Source organism: Nanorana parkeri, unplaced genomic scaffold, assembly GCF_000935625.1.
Source record: "Nanorana parkeri isolate BGI_ZX_2015 unplaced genomic scaffold, ASM93562v1 scaffold845, whole genome shotgun sequence".
NCBI classification, from domain to species: domain Eukaryota; kingdom Metazoa; phylum Chordata; class Amphibia; order Anura; family Dicroglossidae; genus Nanorana; species Nanorana parkeri.
Window position 1 is genome coordinate 519,067 of NW_017307113.1, and position 25,248 is coordinate 544,314.

At 41.4% G+C, this 25,248-nt stretch overlaps 1 protein-coding gene across 1 annotated transcript in view; it reads left to right on the forward strand.

The window, feature by feature from the left end:
• CACNA1B (calcium voltage-gated channel subunit alpha1 B) overlaps positions 1 to 25,248 on the forward strand; it is a 221,697-nt gene that overhangs the window by 103,809 nt on the left and 92,640 nt on the right. The window contains exons 7-10 of the mRNA XM_018565415.1: positions 15,826 to 15,929; positions 20,125 to 20,240; positions 21,706 to 21,762; positions 22,780 to 22,869. Coding sequence (XP_018420917.1) covers positions 15,826 to 15,929; positions 20,125 to 20,240; positions 21,706 to 21,762; positions 22,780 to 22,869 — 367 coding nt within the window. The remainder of the gene's footprint in view (positions 1 to 15,825; positions 15,930 to 20,124; positions 20,241 to 21,705; positions 21,763 to 22,779; positions 22,870 to 25,248) is intronic.

Sequence of the window (25,248 nt, forward strand, 5' to 3'; positions counted from 1 at the left end):
CAAAAAAAAAAAAATATGGTCAAAATGGGAGTTTTCCTTTAAAAGCCTGGAAATCTTGCATTTTGACTTTGTTTTCGACTTAGCCACATTGAAGAATTTAGCTTTTGCTATATTTTATGCTCTGTCGTACATTTTCTTCATCGTTGCCATTCTGCGGAGATCTAGAAAGCACATCTAAAATGCGTCAAAGCAAATGAGTTTCAACAGACGCTAAAAAACTCGCACTTCCAGCTTTCCACCTAAGTTCAGTAGTTAGCTGAGCCCCAAGCACTTCCAGTGCACATAGACTGTAATTCTTGACGCATGCAGCATATCTGGGACACTCGGTCCTGCGCAGGATAAGATTGCTGGTTCAATAGCAGAAGGAGCTGGTGGAGAGATTTGAATGGAAATGTGTCTGCTAGCTGTAAATAGTATAACACTGAGTCTGGTGAAAAGCGATTGTTCTTTTGTATTGATAGCGTAGTTTTCCAGCTATAATGAAAGAACGAGGTAGTGCTAAAAACTTCACTCGCACAACACTTTAGTTTTGTAATAAAATGAGCAGTTATTATTTTGTTGCCATTGCTTTTATTGCTAAGGCTACATCACCTTCTGCATAAGAGGAGCAGTGCATTTTTATGCTTTTTACATGCGTCATTATTTATCCCTGTGGGAGGTGCATTTTGATAGAAACCAAATCCAGTGCAGCAAATGTTTTTTATTTAACACATGTTCCAAAACACCAAGGTTTGAAAGCATCCTAATTACCAAGTTGTCACACACTCACTGACAGTTAAGAAGCAAACCGTGCTATATAGGCCAAGAAAGAATTCCAACTTATACTAAATATTTTTAAAAGCTGAATTACAGGATATTTTGTAGTAGAATGGAGCAAGGGTTGCATCCCCTGTTGGGTTTCCCCCTCATGTCTTGTCCTGGTGAGGATACAGGAAATAAGGTGAAATCTCCCCAACTGGGGCAGTAGTTAAAACCTGACAGTGGTTTAAACTCTTCCCTACTCTATCCAAAATAAAACAAAACGTTAAATAGGTCTTAACCTTTTACCTATTTTGTTATTGTCCTTTGAGATTCTTGGGACAAAGAAGCAGGACTTAAATACAAGGGATTTCCATAGCAGGGGGATGGTGCATTGGTGCCGACATAAAGGAGCTGTTGTAAGAAGAGTCAGATACATGAGGCTGATAGTGATGGATGCGGGTTGATGGTGTAACTAAATAAACTTTGTGTTGCCAGCTGAACTGGTTCAGTAAAACTGTTTCAAAGCATCTATTACCATACGTCAGGGACTGGCATTCTACTCCAGTACTGAGAAAATATGGAGGCAGCCATAGTTGGCTGCTCCATCGGAAAATGCTAATTGTCTGGGTGTCATGCTGAAACAATGGCTTCCTTATTTTCAGAGCTTCTGATAAAAAACATATAGAAGCATTAGAAGCATACTTGAGAGAACAAGAAATGGCAGCCCCATATTTATGTCAGCAAAGGTTTATATTCTTGGCCAAGGACATGATAGGCCAGTCAGAATGGTCACTAGAGTAGTTTATGTTGGGCTAGTGGTGACTGGTAAAGCCTAATATTTTTATGTTTGTTCTCCCACTGATCTAGCCAGTCCAGCTCTGCACTCAGTTTTGCAGGATGTAGTATAACTTGGTCTCCCAGTAGTAGAGGTGAACTTGGAAAGGAACCCTTAGATCTCATACTACTTTACTTACACATCCTACACTCTGTTCTGGATCATGAGTTCCCATGTTTGGGCCAACAGGCACATGCCATATCCTATATTTATGGCATGGTGGCCTTATGGGTGTGTAATGCAATCATGGTGTAATTGCCCTTATCTGCACTATACCAAGGGGGGGAACAGGGGTGGTTTGTAAGTTCTTTAACCCAGAATGGAACCTATAAAGGGCCTTTTACCAGTTCACTGAGCAAATTGGTTCTCCCACTGGTGAAACTGTGAACTACAGTCAGTTTTTGATTCTCGCAGGTCAGGAATCAGTTTCTGGTCCAAAGGAAGCAATCTACTTATCAGTAGTGGGACACTTTGGGAATCAAGTTGTAAAGGACTGTGGCTCATTGAAAGAAGGAAACACTGCTTACAGGAAACACCTTAAAAAACTTTAGTACACTTTCACGTTTCACTCTGCCCCCAGAGCTTAATCAGAGAGATTTCGTCCTCAATGGACAGGCTTGTATTTTTGCTATAATTGTCCAGTAATGGTTTAATTGATATTAACTGATTCATGTAGTCTTGCATGTTTCTTGTGGTTTCCAGTCAAGAGGCACATTTTTTTTTCCTTTCCAATTAATCTCTCTTCCTTCCGTTCCGGCTCAGTCGGATGTAGTCATTTTGCCTGAGTCAGACCTTTTTACTTTCAGCCTGGCAGTAACCTCCCCTTCCATCTGATAAACACAATGATGAATGTACACAGGGTCTGTTACTGTCTGTCACTTCCGAACGGCAGGCTATCCGTCACTGGTTATTTGTTATCCTATTGATTCTTATTTACCACTTCAATAGCGCTGGCAAAATGAGATGAGAAAAACGCGTTTTTTGTTGGGTGGGAGAGTAATGCGACTGGTTACTGTTAAAGGTGTGGTGGCATAATCCAATGCCATGATTTCAGTATTTGGCGTACTTCTCTCTGCCATGGCATTGTTTTGCTAATATAAACCTTTTTTGTTGTTGTTGAAAGATGATCAGTTCCACCTAAACCCAAAATTTGGAATATACATGGTTGCTCGCACATATTGGCTTTTTAGGATTTCCATTCATGATATATACCCACCTGTTGCAGCCATTACAAAGCTAAATGACTGGTAGTGTCACATGAGCCCCTAGAAATAACTGGAAATTTGTTCAGGCAGAGACATTGCCTGGCCAGCTCTACTTGATTTTCAGTCACCCAAGATCCCCTGGCAGAGACCAAATGACCAATGCTGAGGTAATGGTCACATGATTTGGCACTGGAGGAATACACTCTTACCCTAATTAAAGCAAATAATTTCCTTTTGTGACTTTTCTCTACATCTTCCTGACATAATCCAGCCTAAACTTTAAAGGGTTTGGCCACCTATAAGCTATATTATAGTTATAGGGTTTGCCTGGCAAGCTAAGTCAATATTTGATATGTATTAGATACTTCAACAGCAGGAGCTCCCTGCCATGATTCCTGGTTTTATTCTTGTTCTCCTGGGGATTTTGGGTGTTCCCATCCATCTTTGAGTGTTCCAGCTCCTCCTGTTATATTCTCCATATCAGGGCTGTAGCTACTATGGGGTGAGTGAGGCACTCGCCTCAGGTGCAGTTGAGAGGGAGCGCAGCCAGTGCCGGCCTGGCTGCGCCCCCTTGCCCCTATTGTCATGGTGAGCACAGGCCACCATTGGCAGCAGGGGCGCCAGACGGTCAACACAGCCGCGGCTCGGCAGGGAGAAGAGGAGCAGCACAGGCTCCAGCTTCTCCTTGGATCCCTGTTGCTCTCCCCCTACCTGTATGGGCAGAGGACTCTGTGTTCTCAATCACTTTTCTATTTCAAAAGGGAAATGTCAGGGGTGATATTTCCCCGAACCCCCCAACAGTAAATAAAATAATAAAAAATAAATAATTAACCACCACACACACACGTACGCATGCACTCATGAACACATATTACTAGACATGTGCAAAGACTAAAAATTTGTTACGGACAAAATGAACGGAAACTAAAAATGTTTACATTAGTTTTGTCAAACAAAATACATGTATATCCAGCAGGGTTGGTGGAAAGGCCTGATAGTGGCCACATCAGGTGTGCAGAACTAGGAACTCAGTGCAGACATTTCACCATTAGAGTCTCAGACATCTCACCAAGAGAAAGAAGAAACTGTTGGATTGTTCAACTCTCTACATACCAACACACAATTTAGGCTGGAGTAACCCTTTAAAATAAACCTGTTGGGGTTTTTCAGTATAGATGCGCTGAATGTGAACTGAAGCAAAGGTGGAATGGCTGTGCATTGCAACCAATTTTCAATTTTGTAGGTAAATGACGTGAGCAGTTTCACTGTTGCCGTGGGACGTAGCTCCACTTTTCCAGTTTCCATTAATAAGTGCCTCTGTCTATTTTACTGACATGTCTGCCTATATTTATGTATCAGCTTGAGCTCTGCTATCTCCATGTTTCTTGCTGTCGCCATTGCGTCTGTCTCCATATTCCTGTCATACTGTGTACAATATTATTCATTTATTATCAGCGCGTTATATTGCTGCGGCTACTGAGAAGTCATTTATCACACTCTAGAAAAGGTTCATGGACAGTAAGGATTGCAAAGGGCTGTAGACAAGGTATACACAAATGTACATCTATTAATAATGGTGTATGGTTATACAAGAACTCCATGCAAGTTTAAAAAAAAACAAACCCTTTCTAAATAAGTCACAAAGGGCACATCCATAGCTGAAATAACGCTTGTGTCAATATTTAGAATGTACACGCAAATGTTTACTAGAGCTGCAGCATGACTTTGCATCGATATAAAATTCCACCATTTTTTGCCTCCTGGCTGCATCGGGGCTGATAATGCAAGTTAACGAGAAGGCCGAATAAACGTCCACAAGGCTTTTTTTTTTTTTTTGCTATGGTTGGCCCAGGCTTTGATCTACCAACAAAAAAAGCTTAAAAAATGCTTGTTAATGCTTACTGAAGCTATGTAGGCAAGCGTTTATTTAAAAAACCAGTGCTGTCATGAAATACCGTATATACTCGAGTATAAGCCGTCCCGATCATCACATCACCGGAGAGAGCAGTCTCCGGCCACCTAAATTAGGACCCGGAGACTGCCAGATGACCCCGCTCGGAGCGCCGCCCACCGGAGCAGCAGTGACGCAACGCTCGGCGAGGTAAGTAACAAGACACCTGACGCTGACTCGATTATAAGCCGAGGGGGGCACTTTTCAGCCAAAAAAATGGGCTGAAAATCTCGGCTTATACTCGAGTATATACGGTATGTTTCAGGCTTGGAGGCTGCAGGAGATGTTTTGATGGGCAAATGGAGGACCTTACCAATGGAGTAATGCACATTTGTAGCCTTGTAAATATATTGCAGATGGTGATGTGGCATAAGAAACTGCCAGGTACAAATGGTGGTGTCACCCTATAGCTAAGCATACCAGGGGTGTGCAAAAAATTAAAAAAAGGTAAATAAACATAAGTTGTACTGCTACACACTTTAGCCTTCCACAGTGAACAAGTTAGGACCCCTCTACCATTTCTCTAATAGAGTGAATTGATTTACCTGTTTGATCAGAGATCGGCAATGATCAGGGAGTTAGAATAATCCATGTTAAATCCCCGTGTAGCCCAATGCTGATCATACCTACAGTTAAGGGACAACCTCCCACTTAGCACTCACTTTGAAAGATTTTTAGCAAAATGACTTGAATGGCTTTTCTCTATATCTACAGAACAGAAGCTAATGAAGGTATTTTACATCTTGTGTTTGGTCTATCTGTGGCATGCAGCGGCTTGTAGTTACAAATCAGCTATAAAACCACTTTGCACTTCCTCTAGCCTGACCCGGCATTTCTACATATTCATAATATAGTCCATCTCCCTCTTCCTCTGACGTTTGTGATGAATATTCTGCCTGGGAGTGTGATCCATTAGCATGGTACGCCATAAAAGCGTTGACGACAGATTTGGCACACTGGGTGGTGGGGGGACTCATGCAAGAAGCCTTATTGACCGAGAGCCATGTCAGTTGCAAATGTGGTGCTGCCAATTTTTGCGGGTCAAATTAACTTTTGAGACAGTACCATCCATTGTTTGGACTATTAAAGATTCACTTTTATTGCAGTGAGTTGTTAAACCTCTGTTTCATCACGTGTTTAATTTTTTACATTGTTTTATTATTTGTTCAGGTAAAAGTGAAATCAGACTCAATTCACTAAGCTATAACACGTGTTCTTTGCCCTATTGATCCTTGTGAACATATAATGTCAATGAAGGCTCAAAATAAGGTGTTTTTTTAAAAGAAAATAATGATTGTTATAGTTTAGTTTATGTTAGTTAATGCACAGCACTTGGTGAGGTGTAAATTGGCCCTTAGGATTGTGAAAAAGCTGACAGGTTGTTGGCTTACTGCTTGGGGAAAATGCCAACCGACAGCGTGACAATGCTATCACAAATTTGGTTGATATAGTAGCGTTGTCATCCCTCCAAGGGAAATGATGATGATGTAATGATGTAATCTTGTCATCACTTGCAAAATCAACAGGTAAAAACGTAGGAATCAAGAGGATTTGGAAAATCGTATTTTAGTCTGTCCTTTACTCGTATTTTACTATGAAAATAAAGTCTGGTCTTTTGATAAGCGGAATATCAATTTTGCTTATAGTTATACTTTAATATAGTTATACATTAACTTTAGTTGCTGGCATTTAGCCCCCATGTGGATGGTTGGTTAATGGTGCCGAATGTGACCTGTTTGGATGATTGTGCGGGCAAATGTGGTTTTTAAATGTGATGACTTCACTTACAGGCTTTTTCAGCAGCAAAATAGGCAACAAATGTTCAGCAAATAGATCGTTTTATAAATGTTTCCTTTGAGAAAACCTGCCAGCGGGGTCTCTGGCTGTATATGGTGCGGATCCTTTAAACTCATCACAGGAGGCCGAAGCTGTGTAGAGAAGAGCCAGAGTCAGCCAAGCGGGAAGAAAAGTGGCATCTATTATACATAGTGATCTAGAACAGGCTGCAGGCTCCTGTCACACGCACTTATCATACTAGAACAACAGCAAGCATATTTCCTGGGCTATCAAACATGCTAACGCACATGGAGAGGGGACAGTGCTCCTTGACTGGTCTTCACCTGGAATGTACTTACCATTTTGAATGGCCAAAAGTCAGTACAGCTATTACACCCTTACCTTAATCTTTAGCCACTCATCTGGGGACTGATGTATGCAGAGAGGAGAGACACATGACTGTCATAGGAAGGACAGAGTTGTCTTTGGCGCTCAGGTTGTGATTTGACAACCTGACTTCACTAACATGCTGTAGCTAAGTTTTCCCTGAATTTGCAGTGGGGAATTGTTCATATTTGTCAGCGGTTTCTGCAAAGGTTGGGAAAGGAAAGGCTTGCTTTAATAAAATTCAAAAGTAGGCAGCGATGCGACAAATTATGAGCAAGAGAAAAGAATGATAATTAATCATAATGGAATATGGATAACAGACTGCAAAAGCATTGCAGGGGGAAAAAAATATGTGTACGTGAATGTGGGTTTTATTGACTGAACAGATCTGAACCAGGGGAAAAAAAAATCCCTTGTTTCCACATATTAATTGCTGTCCTCTGCATAGGTCAATTGTATACTGTACATAAATGCAATTAAAGGAGGCTCCTTTTATAACTGGTTTAAACTGGCTTAAAGGGTATTTATGATAACTAAAAATAAATATGTATTTCTATATTGGCCACTCCTAATAACAATACTGAGCTACAAGTTTGTAAACATACTTATTGAGGGCCTGTTCACACCAGACACAGTGCGTTCCGGCCCGATTCTGGACCGGACTGGATTGCATTGCCGCCGGCTCACTTTCTTGTGGGGCAGGGAGTAACGGTCCATTGAAGTGAATGGCACTGTAGCCACACCCTCCGGCTGCAATGTGATCGGCCGCACGGGAATGTAAGGCACATCAATGCCTGCGGTCCGGTCAGATAAAATGCTGCAAGCACTATTTTTTCTGACCGGACTGGAACGCAGGCATTGATGTGCCACGCGTTCCCATGTGGTCGATCGCATTGCAGCCGGAGGGCGTGGCTAAGGTGCCATTCACTTTAATGGACCGCCAAGACCCTCCCGCCCCACAAGAAAATGAGCCGGCCGCAATGCGATCCAGTGCTTTTTGGCCAGAATCGGGCCCGGAACGCACTGTGTATGGTGTAATGGGCCCAGAATATGACCATAGGATGTACTTCCTCAGTGCACTGATAAAATTTCACTCAGCCCTGTAACTATACAACTCTCATAGAGCCAAGAGTTCAGACTCAAGGTCTGAACAATGTAACTTTATCATTGCTTGCTGGAAGCAATGCATGATGGGATATGTAGTCTTGAGAAATCAAGATTGCATCTTATCAAGCAGCAGGGAAAGAGATGCAAAGTACACTGAGAATCCAGGAAGTTGTTGAAAGTAATGGGCAGATGGAAAGCAGCACTCACTACATAAAAGGATTTGAGTGTATTATCATAAACAATTATAGTATGTATTCCTATTACAATGCTGATGTTATAACAGGATAGGATATGCTGGGACTTTACAACTCCTTTAAGCTATTTTTTTTAGAACAAAATCTGTCTTTTAAGTTCCCCCTTAACTGCTTTTATTAACATTTATCGTAATCCACTGAGAGCAAAATTGCAAAGTATGTTGGATTATTAAAAGCGTCGGCTTCCTAATGACTTTCTCTGCAAAGGTTACGTAAATATATATTGCTAAAATACCAAATTGTTTGCTGACACATTTCAACTCCCATTTAGTTTGAGTTAAATGATTGCAAATATTGTTTGACAGGTCAACAGCAGCATTGCTGCTAATCTCTAATTTGCCAAGTGCGATTACATTTGCACATGTCGCTTGTCAATAAATTGGAGAGTAGCGGAAAGGTAAATGGATCAGCGATGCTTTCATACAAAAAACAAAAAGGGAGAAAAAGTGCATGCTGGTGATTGAGCAGCTTTATGATGAGCTAAAATTCCCAGCCTGTCAATGTCGGCACAAATATTGTTCAGTAAAAATGTAACTTTTTTTTACTATCTATGACCCATTCAGGAGATTTCCCTTCATTTCCTGTCACAAAGCTGTACAAGAAATTGAGATGAAATCCATTTAGTTTGAGGGAAATCCCTAATGGTGGAGAAATGGTTGGTGCAAAGCTTGACTTTGTTCAAAGAAGAACTCCAGGAAATCTAAAAATGATTTCTTTCAGTGGGGCTACCCTCACACAGCAAGGGTTAACTGTTCATTTAGGTCTAGGAGCTAAAAAAAAAAAAAGGTACACTCACCTTATCCTAGATCCTGCTTGCCTGCTAGTCTGGTCCCTGTAGCCTCTTCTCTGCCGTCTCTGGCGGTTTAAGGACCGATGATGTCATCATGTCTAATGCGTTGCACGAGGGACATACCACAACTAGAGTGGGGGGTAAAGAGGTGAGTGGTCACCAATGAAGGACTGAGGATCAGGTGAGTATATTTTCTTTTCTTTTTTTTTTGCTCCTAGACCAAAACAAACACTTAACCCTTACAGTGCAGGGTAGCCACACATTCCAAGGGTTAACTTTTAGATTTTTTGGGGGTGGAAATAAACATAAGGAAGGCAAAATGGCCAACATAAGGAAAACAATACTGGTGTCTATTTACACTCTATTTATCAGTGAAATCTTACTCAAAGGTGACATTACACTAAGAGAACTGGTTGTAACACTTGGATTCATCAGTTTTACAGGTGTAAATAGCTGAAAGCTAACAAAGCATTTTGGAAGACAGGGTCTATTGTAGAAGGCTATCAGGTTCAAATAAAAGCTGAATGATCTACATGATTTATTGTTAAGGTGCCTATACACTGCACGATTCTCGTACGAGAATCGCGGGAGATCCCGCGATCGTACAAGAATCGTGCAGTGTGAATGAAGACGTGCGACCGTTTCTACTGTACGGTCGCACGTCTTTTGTCTAAGGAGCATGCTAGAAAACCAGCCGAAAATCTTCAGATTTTCGGCTGGTTTGAATGATGCTCGGGAGACAAATGCCCGTTCAGCATTGCGGTCAGCGGAAGCCCGCCCCTCAGGGGGGCGGGCTTGCGATGATCGCAAGTACGATCTGCCTGTCCAAGATGGGCAGATCGTAAGTTTTTTTAATTACTTTACAACCATCGCAAGACTAAGGTCTTGCGATGGTTGTAAAGTGTATGGGCACCTTTAGAGGTTGCCAGGTATGTCATTGCTGGCAGAAAGTTCGTTGTTCAATGCAAAATATCTTTCCCGCAGTATTAAAATTTTGATCTTAGCCATTTCCAGCTCTTAAACACCCCTGGAACTTTATAATATATATCTTCGGAAGCTTTCAAGTTTGTTTTGTATCAAGTAGCATCAATTTCTGTTTTTGTTTCACCTTTAAAGGGAATCTTTGATTCCCCTTGACTTTTCAAATCCTTGTTCTTCTGTAATATATTTTGTCATTTTTTTCACATTTGAGCATCCATATTTGCTGGTCACAAATACAGGCGGTGCTTCCTGTTTAGGGGTGCTGAGTAGTGACTGCACTTAGCCGCTTATCTATGTCTATGTTTCTGCTTAGACTGTGACAATTTTACTCTCCCATGTTTCAAAACCAACCCTTAGGAACCATGGACAGGTCATATTTCCCTGATCTCTTCAAGGAATCCAAGCTGAAAAGGTGCTTCATTTTAAGTGACACTAAACTCAGAAGTTATATCTTAAAAATTCATATTTTTTACCTTACCTACTTACAAACATGTGGCTTATTTGTGTATCACTCAGCTGTAGATCATCAAATCATCTCTGAGTTGGTGCTGACACCGTCCTTCCATTTGGAGGGTGGCTACTTTTGTTCCCCATGGTCCCTGTGTGTGTTTTAAAGTAGCTCCAAGCTCACTCCTGTGAAAGACTACAATCTAATATTTAGATTACTAATTTGTATTGAAGTTAGTCTATCATGGGAGTGAGCTTGGAGTGTAGTCTACTTTACAGCGCACATAGGGACCATGAGGAACAAAATAAGCCACCATCCAGAATTAACACCTATATGGACTTCCTGACAACAAGGATGGGGTTATGTAACTAGAGCAGAGTGGTTGCACAACTTTCAGTGTCAAAGTTGTGTTCTAGTTACATATAGCATCCTTGTTGTCATGAAGTCTACATGCAGTTGTATGAAAAAGAAAGTACACCCTCTTTGAATTCTATGATTTTCACTATCAGGACATAATAAAAATCATCATAATAAAAACCTCAGATGAACAACACATGACATATTATCATATATGATCGTAAAGCCAAAATGAAGAAGTTATGTGTGAAAAACTAAGTACACCCTCACTGCTTCAATAGGAGCTAAGAGGCTAAATAGCAGCCAGGTGCTGCTAAACAAATGGCCTTGATTTACTGATCATCAGCAAGTTTGACCACCTCTATAAAAGCCGCCGTTTTACCAGTTTGCTGGTCTAGAGCATTCAGGGGTGTGTTAACACAATGCCAAGGAGGCAAGACATTAGCACTGATCTTATAGAAGCAATTGTTGCTACCCATCAATCTGGGAAAAGTTATTAAAAGTCCATCATTCTACAGTGAAGAAGACCATTCACAAGTGGAAAACATTCAAAACAGTTGCTAATCTTCCCAGGGGTGGGCATCCCAGCAAATGCACCCCAAGGTCAGACTGTGCAATGCTCAGAGAAATTACAAAGAAACAAAGAGTTCCATCTCAGACTCTACAGGCCTCAAGTAGCATGTTAAATGTTAACATTTATGGCAGTACGATTAGAACAAGTATGGCTTGTTTGAAAGGGTTGCCAGGAGAAAGCCTTGTCTCTCTAAAAAGAACATGGGAGCACAGCTTAAGTTTCCAAAGTTGCATCTGAACAAACCACAAGTCCTGGAACAATGTCCTTTGGACAGATGAGACTAAAGTGGAGATGTTTGGCCATAATGCACAGCGCCCTGTTTGACGAAAACCAAACACAGCATATCAGCACAAACACCTCATACCAACTGTCAAGGATGGTGGTGGAGGGGTGATGATTTGGGCTTGTTTTGCAGTCACAGGACCTGGACACCTTGCAGTCATTGAGTTGACCATGAACTCCTCTGTATATCAAAGTATTCTAGAGTCAAATGTCAAGCCATCTGTCCAACAGCTAAAGCTTGGCCGAAAATGGGTCATGCAACAGGACAATGATTCGAAGCACACAGGAATTCTACAACCGAATGGCCAAAAACGAAAAGAATCAAGGTGTTGCAATGGCCCAGTCAAAGTCCAGAGCTCAAATCCTGTGGCGGGACCTTAAGAAAGCTGTGCATAAACAAATGCCTCAATGAACTGAAGTAGCATTGTAAAGAAGAGTGGGCCAAAATTCTTCCACAACGATGTAGGAGACTGATAAAGTCATGCAGAAAATGATTACTTTAAGTTATTGCTGCTAAAGGTGGTTCTACAAGCTATTGAATCATAAGGTGTACTTACCTTTTCACACATGGCTTCTCCATTTTGGCTTTGTTTGTAAAAGAAATAATGACACTGTGGGGTCTATTCACAAAGCTGCCGAAGGATCTGGCCGTAGCTTCGGCCGATCCTTCGGCTAGCTTCGGCCCCAGGACCCCTTCGGTTCAGGAGAACCGAGGGGGTGCTGTACGGGCTATTCACAGGCGGCATTCGGCTATTCCCTCACTGCTATTCGGGATCTTTCAGAATAGCCCGAACAGCAGTGTGAAGCCTGCCGGAGGTTCGGCTCAGCCGATCCAGATGTTGGATCGACTGAGTCGAACTCCTTCTGCACTTCGGGTCAGCCGAACATGCTGAGCATGTTCGGCTGATCCGAAGCCACACGAAGCAAGCCGATGTACGGCTGATTTCAGCCGATGTACGGCTGAAATCAGCCGTACCAGCCTGAAGTGAACAGTGTTCGGCTCACTTCACTTCTGATTGGTCATTCACTCGGCTGCCCTTGGCAGCTTTGTGAATAGACCCCTGTGTAATATATCAAGTGTTGTTGTTCATCTGCTAAGACCTGCTAAGGACCATATGATTTTTTATTATGTCCTGATACCTAAAACCATAGAATTCAAAGAGGGTGTAATTTCTTTTTCACATGACTGTAGGTGTTAATTCCCATCCTATTCAGGGACAATCAACATCTACACATTCCATGGTGATTTGATTAAGGTGTCTGTGCTACCTGTATGGATATAAATGCTGGGGTATCATCCTGATGCTCAATGGAACAGAAGAAGTAGCTTGGAAAAACTACAAAACGTTTCCAACATTACAGAACAAGTCCAGTTGAATGTGATTAACTACTACTAGCTAAAGTGAGCGATGCAAGCAGGATGCAGCGTGCCACACAATGAAAGGGTTAATAATTAATGTGTTTCGCTGGCGAGGCGGATGTAAAATCACATTAGTAGGAAGAGGGAGATGGGAGGCAGAAGGGAGTCTGTTGGAAGCACACCCTGAGAGCCATGGAGTGCTCCACACTGCTTGTACAACTGTGTTTGTTAGTTTACAGGTCCAAAATACACAGCTCAGTATTGTTACAGATCCACCATAATAATTGCACTGAAGAACCCACATGTGATATGTTATGGAAGCATTACTCTGCGCTGGTTGGCTACGTTCCCACCTATGCACAAGCAGCGACATGTATTATCAATGTAGATATATGGATTTTTCACTATTGTTTTTATTGGTGCTAATTCACATTTGTACTGTACCTCACCACAGTCCAGAAATGTGAACTGGCCTTTTGGAAGTGATAGCATATAATAAATGCATCATAAAACAGCAAACCTCATGATTGTAAACAGGCCCTGTCAGACACTATAGTGTGAGTGTGAGGGGTGAGAAGTCATCTGAAGCCTGAGAGTTGCTTCCCTATATCACACTGTCTCTCAGCCCCTCAGTTGTTTACAGTTCTCCGTATGGGGGGGCTCTGGTTTCTGAAAACCTTTTTCTTCTACCTCAGTGAATCTGTGTTCAATTATTCAGTTGGGTGCAATACCTGTTTTTGTAAATTCCTATGCGTATGATTGGGTGTTCCACATAAAGATTGACTCAACTCTGTTGTGTGAGCTTCGGCAGTTGACAGGATAACTGTCAGACCTCGGTTGACCTTTGATTCCTGACACCCAAACAAACATGTCAGGCTTAGACAAAGTAATTCAATCTACATAAGAGGGCTAATATACATCTTTCATAAGGAATTTAAAGCTAAACTGCAGGCAAACAGCTAATACACAGAGGAAATACATATAAAAGAGCAGTTTAACCTGTCAAAGGATTTGCATTCCTGGCCATTCAGTCCTGAGCTTTGCACAGATTTACCACACAACACAGTCCTGTGCAGGAGGGAAAGAGACCTGATTTTTTTTTGCAGCAGGTATGTAACATTTACAGGTCTTCTCCCCACCCCTACCCAGTGACTGGACAGTGAAGTTAAAATGAATTACTAAATTAATTAAGATTAATTAAATTTAATAATGTTTTCATGCAGCAAAACTCATGCATTTTGCTGCATGAAGATGCATTGCAAGTAGAAATCCCATTATTTCCTATGTGGCTGGTTCACATCTATGTGATGCAGTTTAGTGTGAAAAGGAAAAGGAAACTATATGGGCCCCTTCACACTTACACATGTGCGCTACAACATGCACACAGAAGAGTGTAAATCCAGAGTAAATGAATACAGAGCTGTGTTAATTTGTGTTTTTTATATCTATCTGTCTGGAGTTCAGGGTATATTAAAATTAATTATATAATGAAATATTAAAATTCTTTCAGTAGCCCAGTTGCCATTGGTTCTCTTTAAGGTGAAATGTACAGGTGAAACTCGAATAATTAGAATATCGTGCAAAAGTAATTGCAGTAAGTTCTGCAAAAGGGGCCCAAACCAAGTACTGAGTACACATGCATGCTTGTACTTTTCAGAGGTCCGATATTGTTCTATGTACAATCCTTGTTTTATTGATTGCATGTAATCATCTACTTTTTTGAGGTTGTGGATTTGGGGTTCTTGGGGTTTTCATGAGCTGTAAGCCATAATCATCACAATTATGACAAATCATGGCTTGAACTATCTTGCTTTGCATGTAATGAGTCTATCTCATATATTAGTTTCACCTTTTAAGTTGCATTAGTGAAATAAATGAACTTTGAATGATATTCTAATTATTCGAGTTTCACCTGTATTTTATTTGTAGCTTTGGAAAGATAAAAAAAAGCCAGTTTAAAGTAGCCCAGGAATGATTCATGCAATCCTGCTTACTGGGTCTAAGAAGGGCATTTTTTCTGTTTGTGTATGTTAAATCCCTTTCCAGGGTGTAATCAGCACCCCCTCCATATACCAATACTAGGCCTCCTGGGATTGGCTTCCAAGCCAGCAATATCGCAGTCATTTCCTGTTATCTGGAGGAAATGTCTGGAGGGAACGATTAAATATGAATCAGCATGGGGGGAGGAGAGGATTTGGCTTTTCACTTGTATAGCTAGAAATAATATTGAATTCTTTGTGCCGATGTAATCAAGGCTTGTGTAAGAAACCTATAAGCCTTTAGGGCTTAGGCCCAGTAGGAGCGGTACTGGATGACCGGGTCAGAACTGCAGTCATATACCGGCCCTGTAAACCTGCCAAAGATTTTTAAAGCAATACAAATCCTTTTGTAATCCCCCAACCTTGATGTGTTATATACCAACATAAGGAGGGTGACACCATTTTTTGATCCAAGTTCTATATTCTCTGTGCCATGTCCACCTCCTGGCTGTTCTTTTAGCATTGAACATACCCATGATGGAGACACCCACCTTGTACTCTCTACCTCTTGTAAAGCCCCCTAAGTACCTCACTGTCCTTCCCAGCACTTTACACAGCAGCCACTCCTACCACAAGCTTGGTTTTACCTCTTAGATGCCAAGTGGCAACTCAGCATAAAGACATTTCAGGTCATTGCACCAGCTAAATGGTCATGTGATTTTGTGACTTTGAAAGAAATACATAGGTGATCTAAAGTTTTTTTAAAATGTTTGAGCTTGTATTTTGTGCTTGTTGCAGACCAACGATGCAGTCGGCGCAATGTGGAATTGGCTCTACTTCATCCCTCTCATCATTGTTGGCTCCTTCTTCATGCTGAATCTGGTTCTGGGTGTCCTGTCCGGGTGAGTGTTATCAAGTGACACATTGTTTTTCTTTATCCTCTGTGCACAAGGGATAGCTGTGTGCTCTACTTACAGTGATGGGCTGGCTGGTTTTATACTCACTGGCCATATACGGGGCAATTATTTTGGGGATTACCACCACTTTGAAATAAACCTTTCAATTACAAATACAACTGACCACCTGTCATCATCCCTTACAAATAAAATGTAAAGCCCAACTCAAGCCAAAGGGTTTTATTTCAATTTGGATAGCAGATTGAAAGGTTAGAGCCTAATATCTTCAATGATAGGCACAGACAAAAACACTTTTGTTGTGGAGTGAGGGCAGGATAGAACTTGTTTTTATTGCGAGCTGTCCCCTCCTTTCCTCACCCTGTATTTAGTACGGGTGTCACAGAGACAGGAACTGAGAGAAAATCCCCCCAATGAGGTTACAGACAGAAATAGAAATCTTCCCCGCTCTATTGAAAACTGAATTTTTTTTTTTTGGGTGGGTTTAGGTGGGGTTGTTGGTGGAAGGTCAGTTTGACCCGTTCAGTCAATCTTCAGTTCAGTGTTGGTAGGTGGTAACTGAAACACCTAAAACATGTGTATGGTCAGGAGTCATGTATGGTACACGTGCATCAGCTCCATCATCCTAGTTACAGGGGATTATGAGAGCTAATGTGATGGTTCAGCAGTTTTATCCTCCAGCAGTATAAATATGTGACTTCACAGTACCGTAGTAACCTGGGATTATGAAATAGAATTCACAGACAGAGAGTTATCAGGTGGGCTGAAAGAAACCAAAAGGCCCTCCACCCTTTCATCCTTATTTGTCCCTGATGTTGGCTATACATACAGAACTGCTGGTTTACAGTACAAATACAGCCTAATGTATAGAAACATTTATTCAAAACTTCATACATATGTTTCAGGCTGGTTAGGCATAATCAGTTTAGTGTATGGAAACTGTGGCTTCTGTGGCCTAGGACCTATGTACTGCCAAATGCTACAACCAGACAGATTTTGGTGAGGTGGGCTAAATGTGCATGTCTCCTACCGCCCTAGGAGACATGCTAAAATGTGTTAAATATTTAAAGTAAAAAGGGGCATCAGTTGGTTTTCACTGGAAGGAGCAGCAGGCTTTACATTTAGCTACGACATTTGCCTGTTTGTGGCAGATCTTCAGTGCAGCCATAGCACAACATCTGGGGTAATTTTTTTTGCTGTGTGATCGTACGTGGCCGAAAGCCATGTAACAGAACTCAAGCTTTCATTGTAGGGTATACAGATGCCAAGGGCCTCTGATAATTATCATCCCGTCTCTCCAAAGATAAGGAAAAGCGACTTCCACTACACGTTTACTGTGAAGAAAAGCACTAAGGCCGCACAGGGACCAAGAATTCTCTCACCAGTTCTTCTTGAGACATCCTACAGTCTATATCAGGCATTTAGATGATGTTTCTCTTTTTTCTACCTCTCCTTCGGGAACTCAGACACCCTCTCTGAGGAGGATGAGAGAGAATTGTCTTTGTTTGTCGCCATTGTTGTCACAGCCCCCCCCCCACCAGTAAGTCTTGTTTGCTGGCGACTCTCGGAGTGACCTATCACTGAGCCCCACAGGGGGTAGACATCATAGCACAGGATCACACCGCTAGGCTGAGCTGTGACTCTAAATTATTCATCATAGAGAGCAGAGGATGACACGCGTCCCACGGTCTCTGTTCCGCTTTCATCTTTGTCTCCCTGCACAGCTTCTCCTATTATTTCCTCCTTTATTTTAGTCCGCTTTCATTTCCTTTAAGGCTCGCAATTATTTTTTATCAGGCTATTAAAATCAATCTGTCAACTTACTGACCTCGTTCACTCACTTTGAAGCCTGGTCCATAGGTGTAACGAGATGCAAACGGGCCCAATAGTGATCCATTATAGGGCCCTTGGTTCTCCATTATTCATTTTGAAAGGAATCTTTAGTGTTTTTGAAGTTTATTACTCATATATGGTAATGGCATCAACTGAAAAGGGCACTGTGGTGTATATCAAAATTTCAGGTTATTGTGACCCTTACCTAAAAGAAGTTGTAATGAGTATTCCACATTTTGCAAGCTTATCATGGATTATGTGTTTGCCTTTTATATTTTTGGGGGGATATGCCTTCTATTGGCTGTCTATAGTTTAGGCAGTGAGGTAACTTCCCTGCTGAACAACTGCTGAGATAAATTCAATAAGCTTTCTAGGCAGTTTACAGTTCCTAATCTGAGCACACTGGTAGAATTGCATTGGGGAGAGGAATACCCATAGACATGAATTAGCAGCTACCTGAAAGGGTCTGTTTTGTCCAAAACATGGCTGTCCACATATGTATTCACAGATTATATATTTATTCACATATTATATATAGAAACATGTTTTTCAAACACGTATTTAAAAAGATTGTTTATGTTAAAGGGCCAGCCCACCAAAAAAGGTATATTTTAGATATAAGTGCTCTGAGTCGGCCCCTGGTTTCTTATATGTCTTGAATACTTCACCAACAAGATCTCCCTTACCAATGTTAGGTGAAATGTGTCAGGGAAGGAGTTCCCAGGTGGGGCTTTATGTCATTTGTCTGGAACAATAAAGTTTTACCTACAAGGGATTCTATGTTGTGCTGCCAGTTTGTTTCCTTAACTTGTGACAGTGTTTGGGGTGTGCTTTGACACCCATCTGCCAAGGTAGTCACCCAGAAAGCAACAGACACATTCTTTCTGCCTCTGCTGTTCCTGCCCATCTGGGAGTTGTGTGTGTTTACCCACCATTGTCTGCTACGAATCCTCCTGTCACATTCTTTATAATGGGTTTTAGTGTAAAATGTAATTAAACTTGATTACACCGTGAAATTATCGGTTTCATGTTTAAAGTAGTTTTGCCAAAACTGGCCTCTATTTTTGCCTTGTGGCACTGCAAGACGAAATGAGAAAAAGTGAGTAATTTAAACCTGTATGAAGCTTTAAAAAGACCCTGTGTGCTGGGCTTATTATTTAGCACACCATATCCCCATAAGACAATAGGCAATGTTCACACCACCATTATCTTCTCCATTAATCTGCAAGAAGGCTTTGCCAAGCTGATAAAGGCTTCTCACTTCCTGCCCGCTTCTCCACCACTAATAACTTTGTTTATAACAGGCACTGTTCATTAGATCTACATAGAGTATAATGACTGCATAATGGGTCATCATCATGTCCTCCCTTTACCTTCCCAAGGTCTATTCTGTGGCCCAGTGTGTATATACACAAACCATAGGTAAAAATGTTCCATTGATAAAATTCTGTATTTTGTCAGTAGAACAGTAACACAAGAACATGCTTAATGTTAAAAGTGCAAATGTTGATATTTTTGCTCTGCTTCACCAAAGTATACCAAAAAACAAAGTAAAGTAAAAGTAAAAAGAACAAAAATGATCTCCCATTTTTTGTGGTATTTATTTTTTTGACTTTTTTTTAAAATTACATCAAGTGTGATCATGATCAAACATGCTGTAATTTAATAAAAATACCAAATAAACCCCAAAAATAAATGTACAAAAATATTTTATGCTCTTTCCTTGGGACTTTTTTCTTCCCCTTTTCTTGTATTTTACAGTTTTGTGTTAGGGGGCATCAAATGACCGTACGTTATGCTTATAATACCTATACCAGGGGTAGGCAACTTTGGCTCCCAGCTGTGCCGAAACTACAAATCCCATCACGCTTCTGCCTCTGGGAGTCATGCCTATGGCTTGCAATGCCTTATGGGATTTGTAGTTTCAGCACATCTGAACCTATACAAACATCTCTGTAGTGTACTGCCTCTTTAAAACCCAATTGAACTTTCAGTTTAATTGAGCAAAATACATTCCAAATGCCTCAAAACAAAAGGTGTTCAAAGCCTAAGGGCCGGTTCACAGATGCATTGCGCTAATCGTACGGTATTAGTGCATTTTGGGCACAACGCGCCTACCACCATTTAATTGAACAGACCCTAACTGTGCGGTGGAAAAAAATAGTGCATGCACTGCATTGTGACACACAGCCTTTAGGAGGAGCGTTGGGGTGCCATTCAAATGGAGCACACGGTACCACACACTTTTTTAGAAATGTCAGTTTTTGTATACAATATTCTTCTTATACTGTAAATGAAATCAGAATCCTTTTCATATTCAGTCTCAGAAAACTTGTGCCTTGCTTTGCAGGGAGTTTGCCAAAGAACGTGAGAGGGTGGAGAACCGACGGGCATTCCTCAAACTCAGACGCCAGCAACAAATTGAACGTGAGCTTAACGGCTATCTGGAGTGGATCTTTAAAGCAGGTGAGCTGAATTTTTTTTTTATTGAGTTTTCTTAGTGTTGAATCAGTTTTTAATAATTTTCATATAAGGAGATTCAGACAATGCACATCATAACTCAGACATTTAAATCACATTATCGGGAAACAATATGAGGGGGGAAAACTCTCAGTGGCATGGCGTTGACATCTGTCTAGTGTCCAACTCGCTGCATTTGGTTAATTTGCATGAAGTAAAGAAAAAACAAAAACAAAGTTCCACCAAGTCTGCGCGAGCACTGTGAACAACATTCTGAACAAACACTTCCAGGAGCAGACTACAGGTCTGTCCGAGCCTGTGCGGTCTGGAGTTATCCACATTATTAGCATACAATATAGTCTTCTCGTGATATTTAGTTTTCTTAAATACAGGGGGTGTCCAAGAGGGCATTGTAAGTAGAAGTACTGTACATCAGCGATGCACTGCCAGAGCTATATAAGTGTATACTAACAATAATGTGTGTGACTGATGTGAGTGTTGCAGTGTTCTGTGTACAGCACTACGAAATATGTCAGCGTTATATATGTGTACAAAACTTATACTATTAGTAATAATAAAAGTGTGTGACTTTGGTGGGGACATTAGATTGTAAGCTCTTCTTGTTCATACTGAACGGTTCTACATCCTTTGTACAGCACCGCAGAATATGTCGGATGTAAATAAATGCTGCCTTCCATAAACTCTCCCAATCAGCTGTATTGTCAGCCCTGCCCTGTAGCTCTGGAGTTGCCACTGCTTAGTGTAGCCACTTCAAATCATGCGTATATTTCACGCAGGGAGGAGTCTCTTGATATCCTTTATGATAAACCCAACTTGATGTGTAGGTAGCTCATTAGCTTATGGTTAGGCAGATCAAAGACAAGCAATCTCCAATAGGAGAATAGGAGGTACTAGGAGCAACTCAGGGACAGAAAACAGAAGAGCGCCAGACGGGTGTGAGACTTTTAAAGTTTAATAATTGTGTGGATCAATTAGGCCAATGCATTTCGGGGGCAGACACAACTCCCTCAGGGCTACAAAACAAACATAATGATGCAGTCAGTTGACAGAGAGGACTGAAAAAAAGAGGGAGGTTTGGCCCTCTTCTGCTCAGGGTAACCACTGTGCTGCCTTTAGATGCCCTCGGGAACCTGTGTGGTTTTAGTGGGCTGTATTGGGATCCAGTGGGCTCCGTAGTGTTGGCTATGATACCCTAAAAAAATCAAGTAGTGGTGCCAAGTTCTGTTATCCCTAAAACTGTTGGGCAGCATTGAGAAAACAGCTGATTGTGGGGGAAATTCAGATCTGGAAGATCCTACTAGTCAGCGCTGAATTGTAGAGGCTTGCTACATTGTCTCTACAAATGAAAAGTCTTATGCATAGAGTCAGTAAATGCCAATGATACTTTAATATCTCTTTCCATCCTTGATGGGCACTGCTTTTTTTCTCTATACTTTATTTTTCTCTGCAGAGGAAGTCATGCTCGCAGAAGAAGATAAGAATGCTGAGGAGAAATCCCCTTTAGATGGTAAGATGACATTGATGTTAAATCATAAAAAGTTCTTATCTTTTGACTGTTTATTTTTTAATCTAATGACATCTAATTAAAGTGACACTAACTCAGGAGTTCAATCTTAAAAATACATTCAAGTACCTTAACTATTAACAAAAATGTATCTTATTTGTGCATCACTCGGCTGTCGATCCTCAAATTGTCTCTGAATTCATGCTGGCACTGTCCTTCCTTCTGGAGGGGGGCTACTTTTGTTCTCCATAGTCCCTGTGTGTGTGTTGTAAAGTAGCCACCACTCCAAGCTCGCTCCTATGATGGATTACAATCTCATTACAAATTAGTAAACTAAACATGAGATTGTAGTCCATCACAGGAGTGAGCTTGGAGCTGTGTCTACTTTACAACACACACACAGGGACCATGGAGAACAAAAGTAGTTACCCTCCAAAAGGAAGGACAGTGTCAGCACCAATTCAGAGATGATTTGAGTGATACACAAATAACATACATTTTTGTTAACAGTTAAGTTACTTGAATGCATTTTTAATGTTTAGTGTCATTTTAAATATATAATATCTATTTTTTAAATGAAAGCTTCAGTAAATGGTGTAATAATTTTTTTTAATATGGTATATTTATTAACATTTTATTTCATCATATCATATTTTAAGGCCACTCCGTTCCCACCAGAACCTGTTCCTTAACATATAGAAGCTGCTGTTGTATGATTCTTTCTTTCAGATTTGTAACATGTCATGGACATGTGTATGTCTGCTGCACTAGCTCGCGGGAGACATGGCTGTCAGTCCTGTGTGATTGACAGGTCATTTAAACAGTTTTCCATTTTATGAGGTGTTTTAATCCCACCAGTCACTTTTAATTTTCTGCTCAGCACAGATATGTGCACTGCCTGAGTCTAACTTGTTACTTCCATCGGCTCATCTGCCGTCCGACGCGTCAATGTACAGGAAACAGCTACGTTCTAACATGCTGCAATATAATGAATAATACATCTTCTCCTCTTCCTCCTAGTGCTGAAACGAGCTACCATTAAGAAGAGTAAAAACGATCTCATCAACGCAGAGGAGGGAGAGGATCACTTCAACGATATCTGCTCTGTAGGTGAGTCGGCCAGCTTGTGGTCAGCCTGTGGTTACTGCTTTAGTAACATGTTCAAGATGCATCATCTGGGTTCCCGAGCCCTGGTAGGTCATCTAATGTCATGCTGAATTTATTATCTAAGGAGTGTGTAGCATAAAAAATGTGGCCAGACATGTTAAAGTTCAGTTCTGGCTAAATAACTATATATATATATCTTTCTATCTATCTATATAGATAGATATGTATATCTATCTATATAGATAGATAGATAGATAGATAGATAGATAGATAAACATACTGGGGGGAATTTATCAAAATCTGGAGCAGAAGTGCTTGGAAACTAATCAGCTTCTCTCTTCAGTTTGTTCAGTTAAGATTTAAAAAATGAAAGAGATAAGCTGATTGGCTGCCATGCACAGTTGCTCCAGATTTTGTCTGCTCCAGTTTTGATAAATTCCCTTCACTGCATATCTAAATTGTTGTACCTGCTAAAATATTTCTAATCCTTTTCAACCAGCCTCACGAGTGACACAGCTATTCACTATTACAGTTTTGCAGCTTCCTGTGTCACCTGCATAGTATTGTCACGCTGCTGAGCCTCATTTATGTCTTCTTACTCTAAGATACCTAAACACCTCCAACTCCCAGTACCTGTAGTAAATTTGGTGATTGTTGATTAGTTGATTACTTCTATGCACGTCCATTGTAAAGGTGGAAATCCCGCGATCGTACGATAATCGGCAGGTGTATGGAAGGCGTGCAACCGTTTCTACTGTACGGTCGCACGACTTTTGTCTTACGTGCATGTTGGAAAACCAGCCGAAAATCATAAGATTTTCGGCGGGTTTGTGGCGTGCTCGTAAGACAAATGCCGCACGGGCCGGTGTGCGCAAGCGCACACTGCCCGCTCAGCATTGCAGTTCTCGCAAGCCCTCCCCTCAGCGGGGCGGCAACGGCCCTGGTTACTGTTCCTTTTTACTACAACAGTCTTCCTGAAATGACAGCTGCGATCTAGAGGAAAAGCTTTCACACATCCATTTTAATCAATCCTGATCAACATTTAATCCGTTTTAATCTATCTTACTATTCAGCGAGATAGAATTCTCACGCTGAGAACTCAAATTAATGCCAGAATAATTACAGCCCAGATTTGAGTAACCGCATACCATTACAGGAATACTATTATCAGGATACAATTTTCAATGTGGTAAAAAATTAATAAATTTCACTCTAAATTTATTAGGAAACACACTGCCTGTAGAATCATTCTGACTGACCTTTCACTGGGTCATCTATTTAGCCCAGTGGCTCTTAGTCGGCAGCTCTGAAGCCCAGTGAGGTCTCTAGTACTACCACTGCGGCACTCCTTAAGTTATTGTGAGATGCCAACCATGTCTAAAAATGGCCAGGTCCTGTATGGTGCAACAGCCAATCGGCTACTCCATTTTCTGTTTTACCACCTGTGATAGCACCTACCAGTGCATTCTTCCTCCTGCGTCTGCCTCCATTTCCATTAACAGAAATACTCAGCCGAGCCCGATGTTCGGGTTTATCCTGCCATTCTCACATATCTAAGGGGAACCTTCTGAAAAGCTAATTGTATTAAAGGAGCAGTGCACCCAGAATCAATACTATAGTTATGGGTGGATCCTGGAGGGCTCAGTCAGCACCTGGCTTCTTGTATGTCTTAGATACTCCAACAGTGAGATATTCCTGCTGTAATTCCCAATTCTCTACCTGCCCACCTGGACGGTTTGGATGTTTCAGCTCCTTAGCACCTCCTGTTACATTCTAGTTATAAAAGATCCAGCAGGGATGGTTAGAACACCACATATTGGCCACAGCAGGATCAGGGAGCTCAGAGATGTCATCAATAGAGTCTGGGAGAGACGGAAGGAACTGTCACAGGGTTTAATGAGGTTCTTAAGTCACAACGTATACTATCCTGTTATAACATCAGCGCTGTAATAGAAATATGTACTAGAGCTGTTTTTGATAATGCAATCAAAGCCTACCTGAAAAAATCCCTTTTATGTAGTGAGTGCTGCCTTCTGTCTGCCCATCACTTTCAACAGCTTCCTGGATTCCCAGTGTGCTTTGTGTCTCTTTGGGGTCTATTCACGAAGCTACCGAGGGATCTGGCCGTAGCTTCGGCCGATCCTTCGGATAGCTTCGGCCCCAGGACCCCTTCGGTTTAGTAGAACCGAGGGGGTGCTGTACGGGCTATTCACAATAGCCCGTACAGCTCCCGATCATGGCCGAGCGGCTCAGTTGATGACACACAGGATGACATGGTGGGGGCACACAGGCACACAGGATGACATGGTGGGGGCACACAGGATGACATGGTGGGGGCACACAGGATGACATGGTGGGGGCACAAAGGATGACATGGTGGGG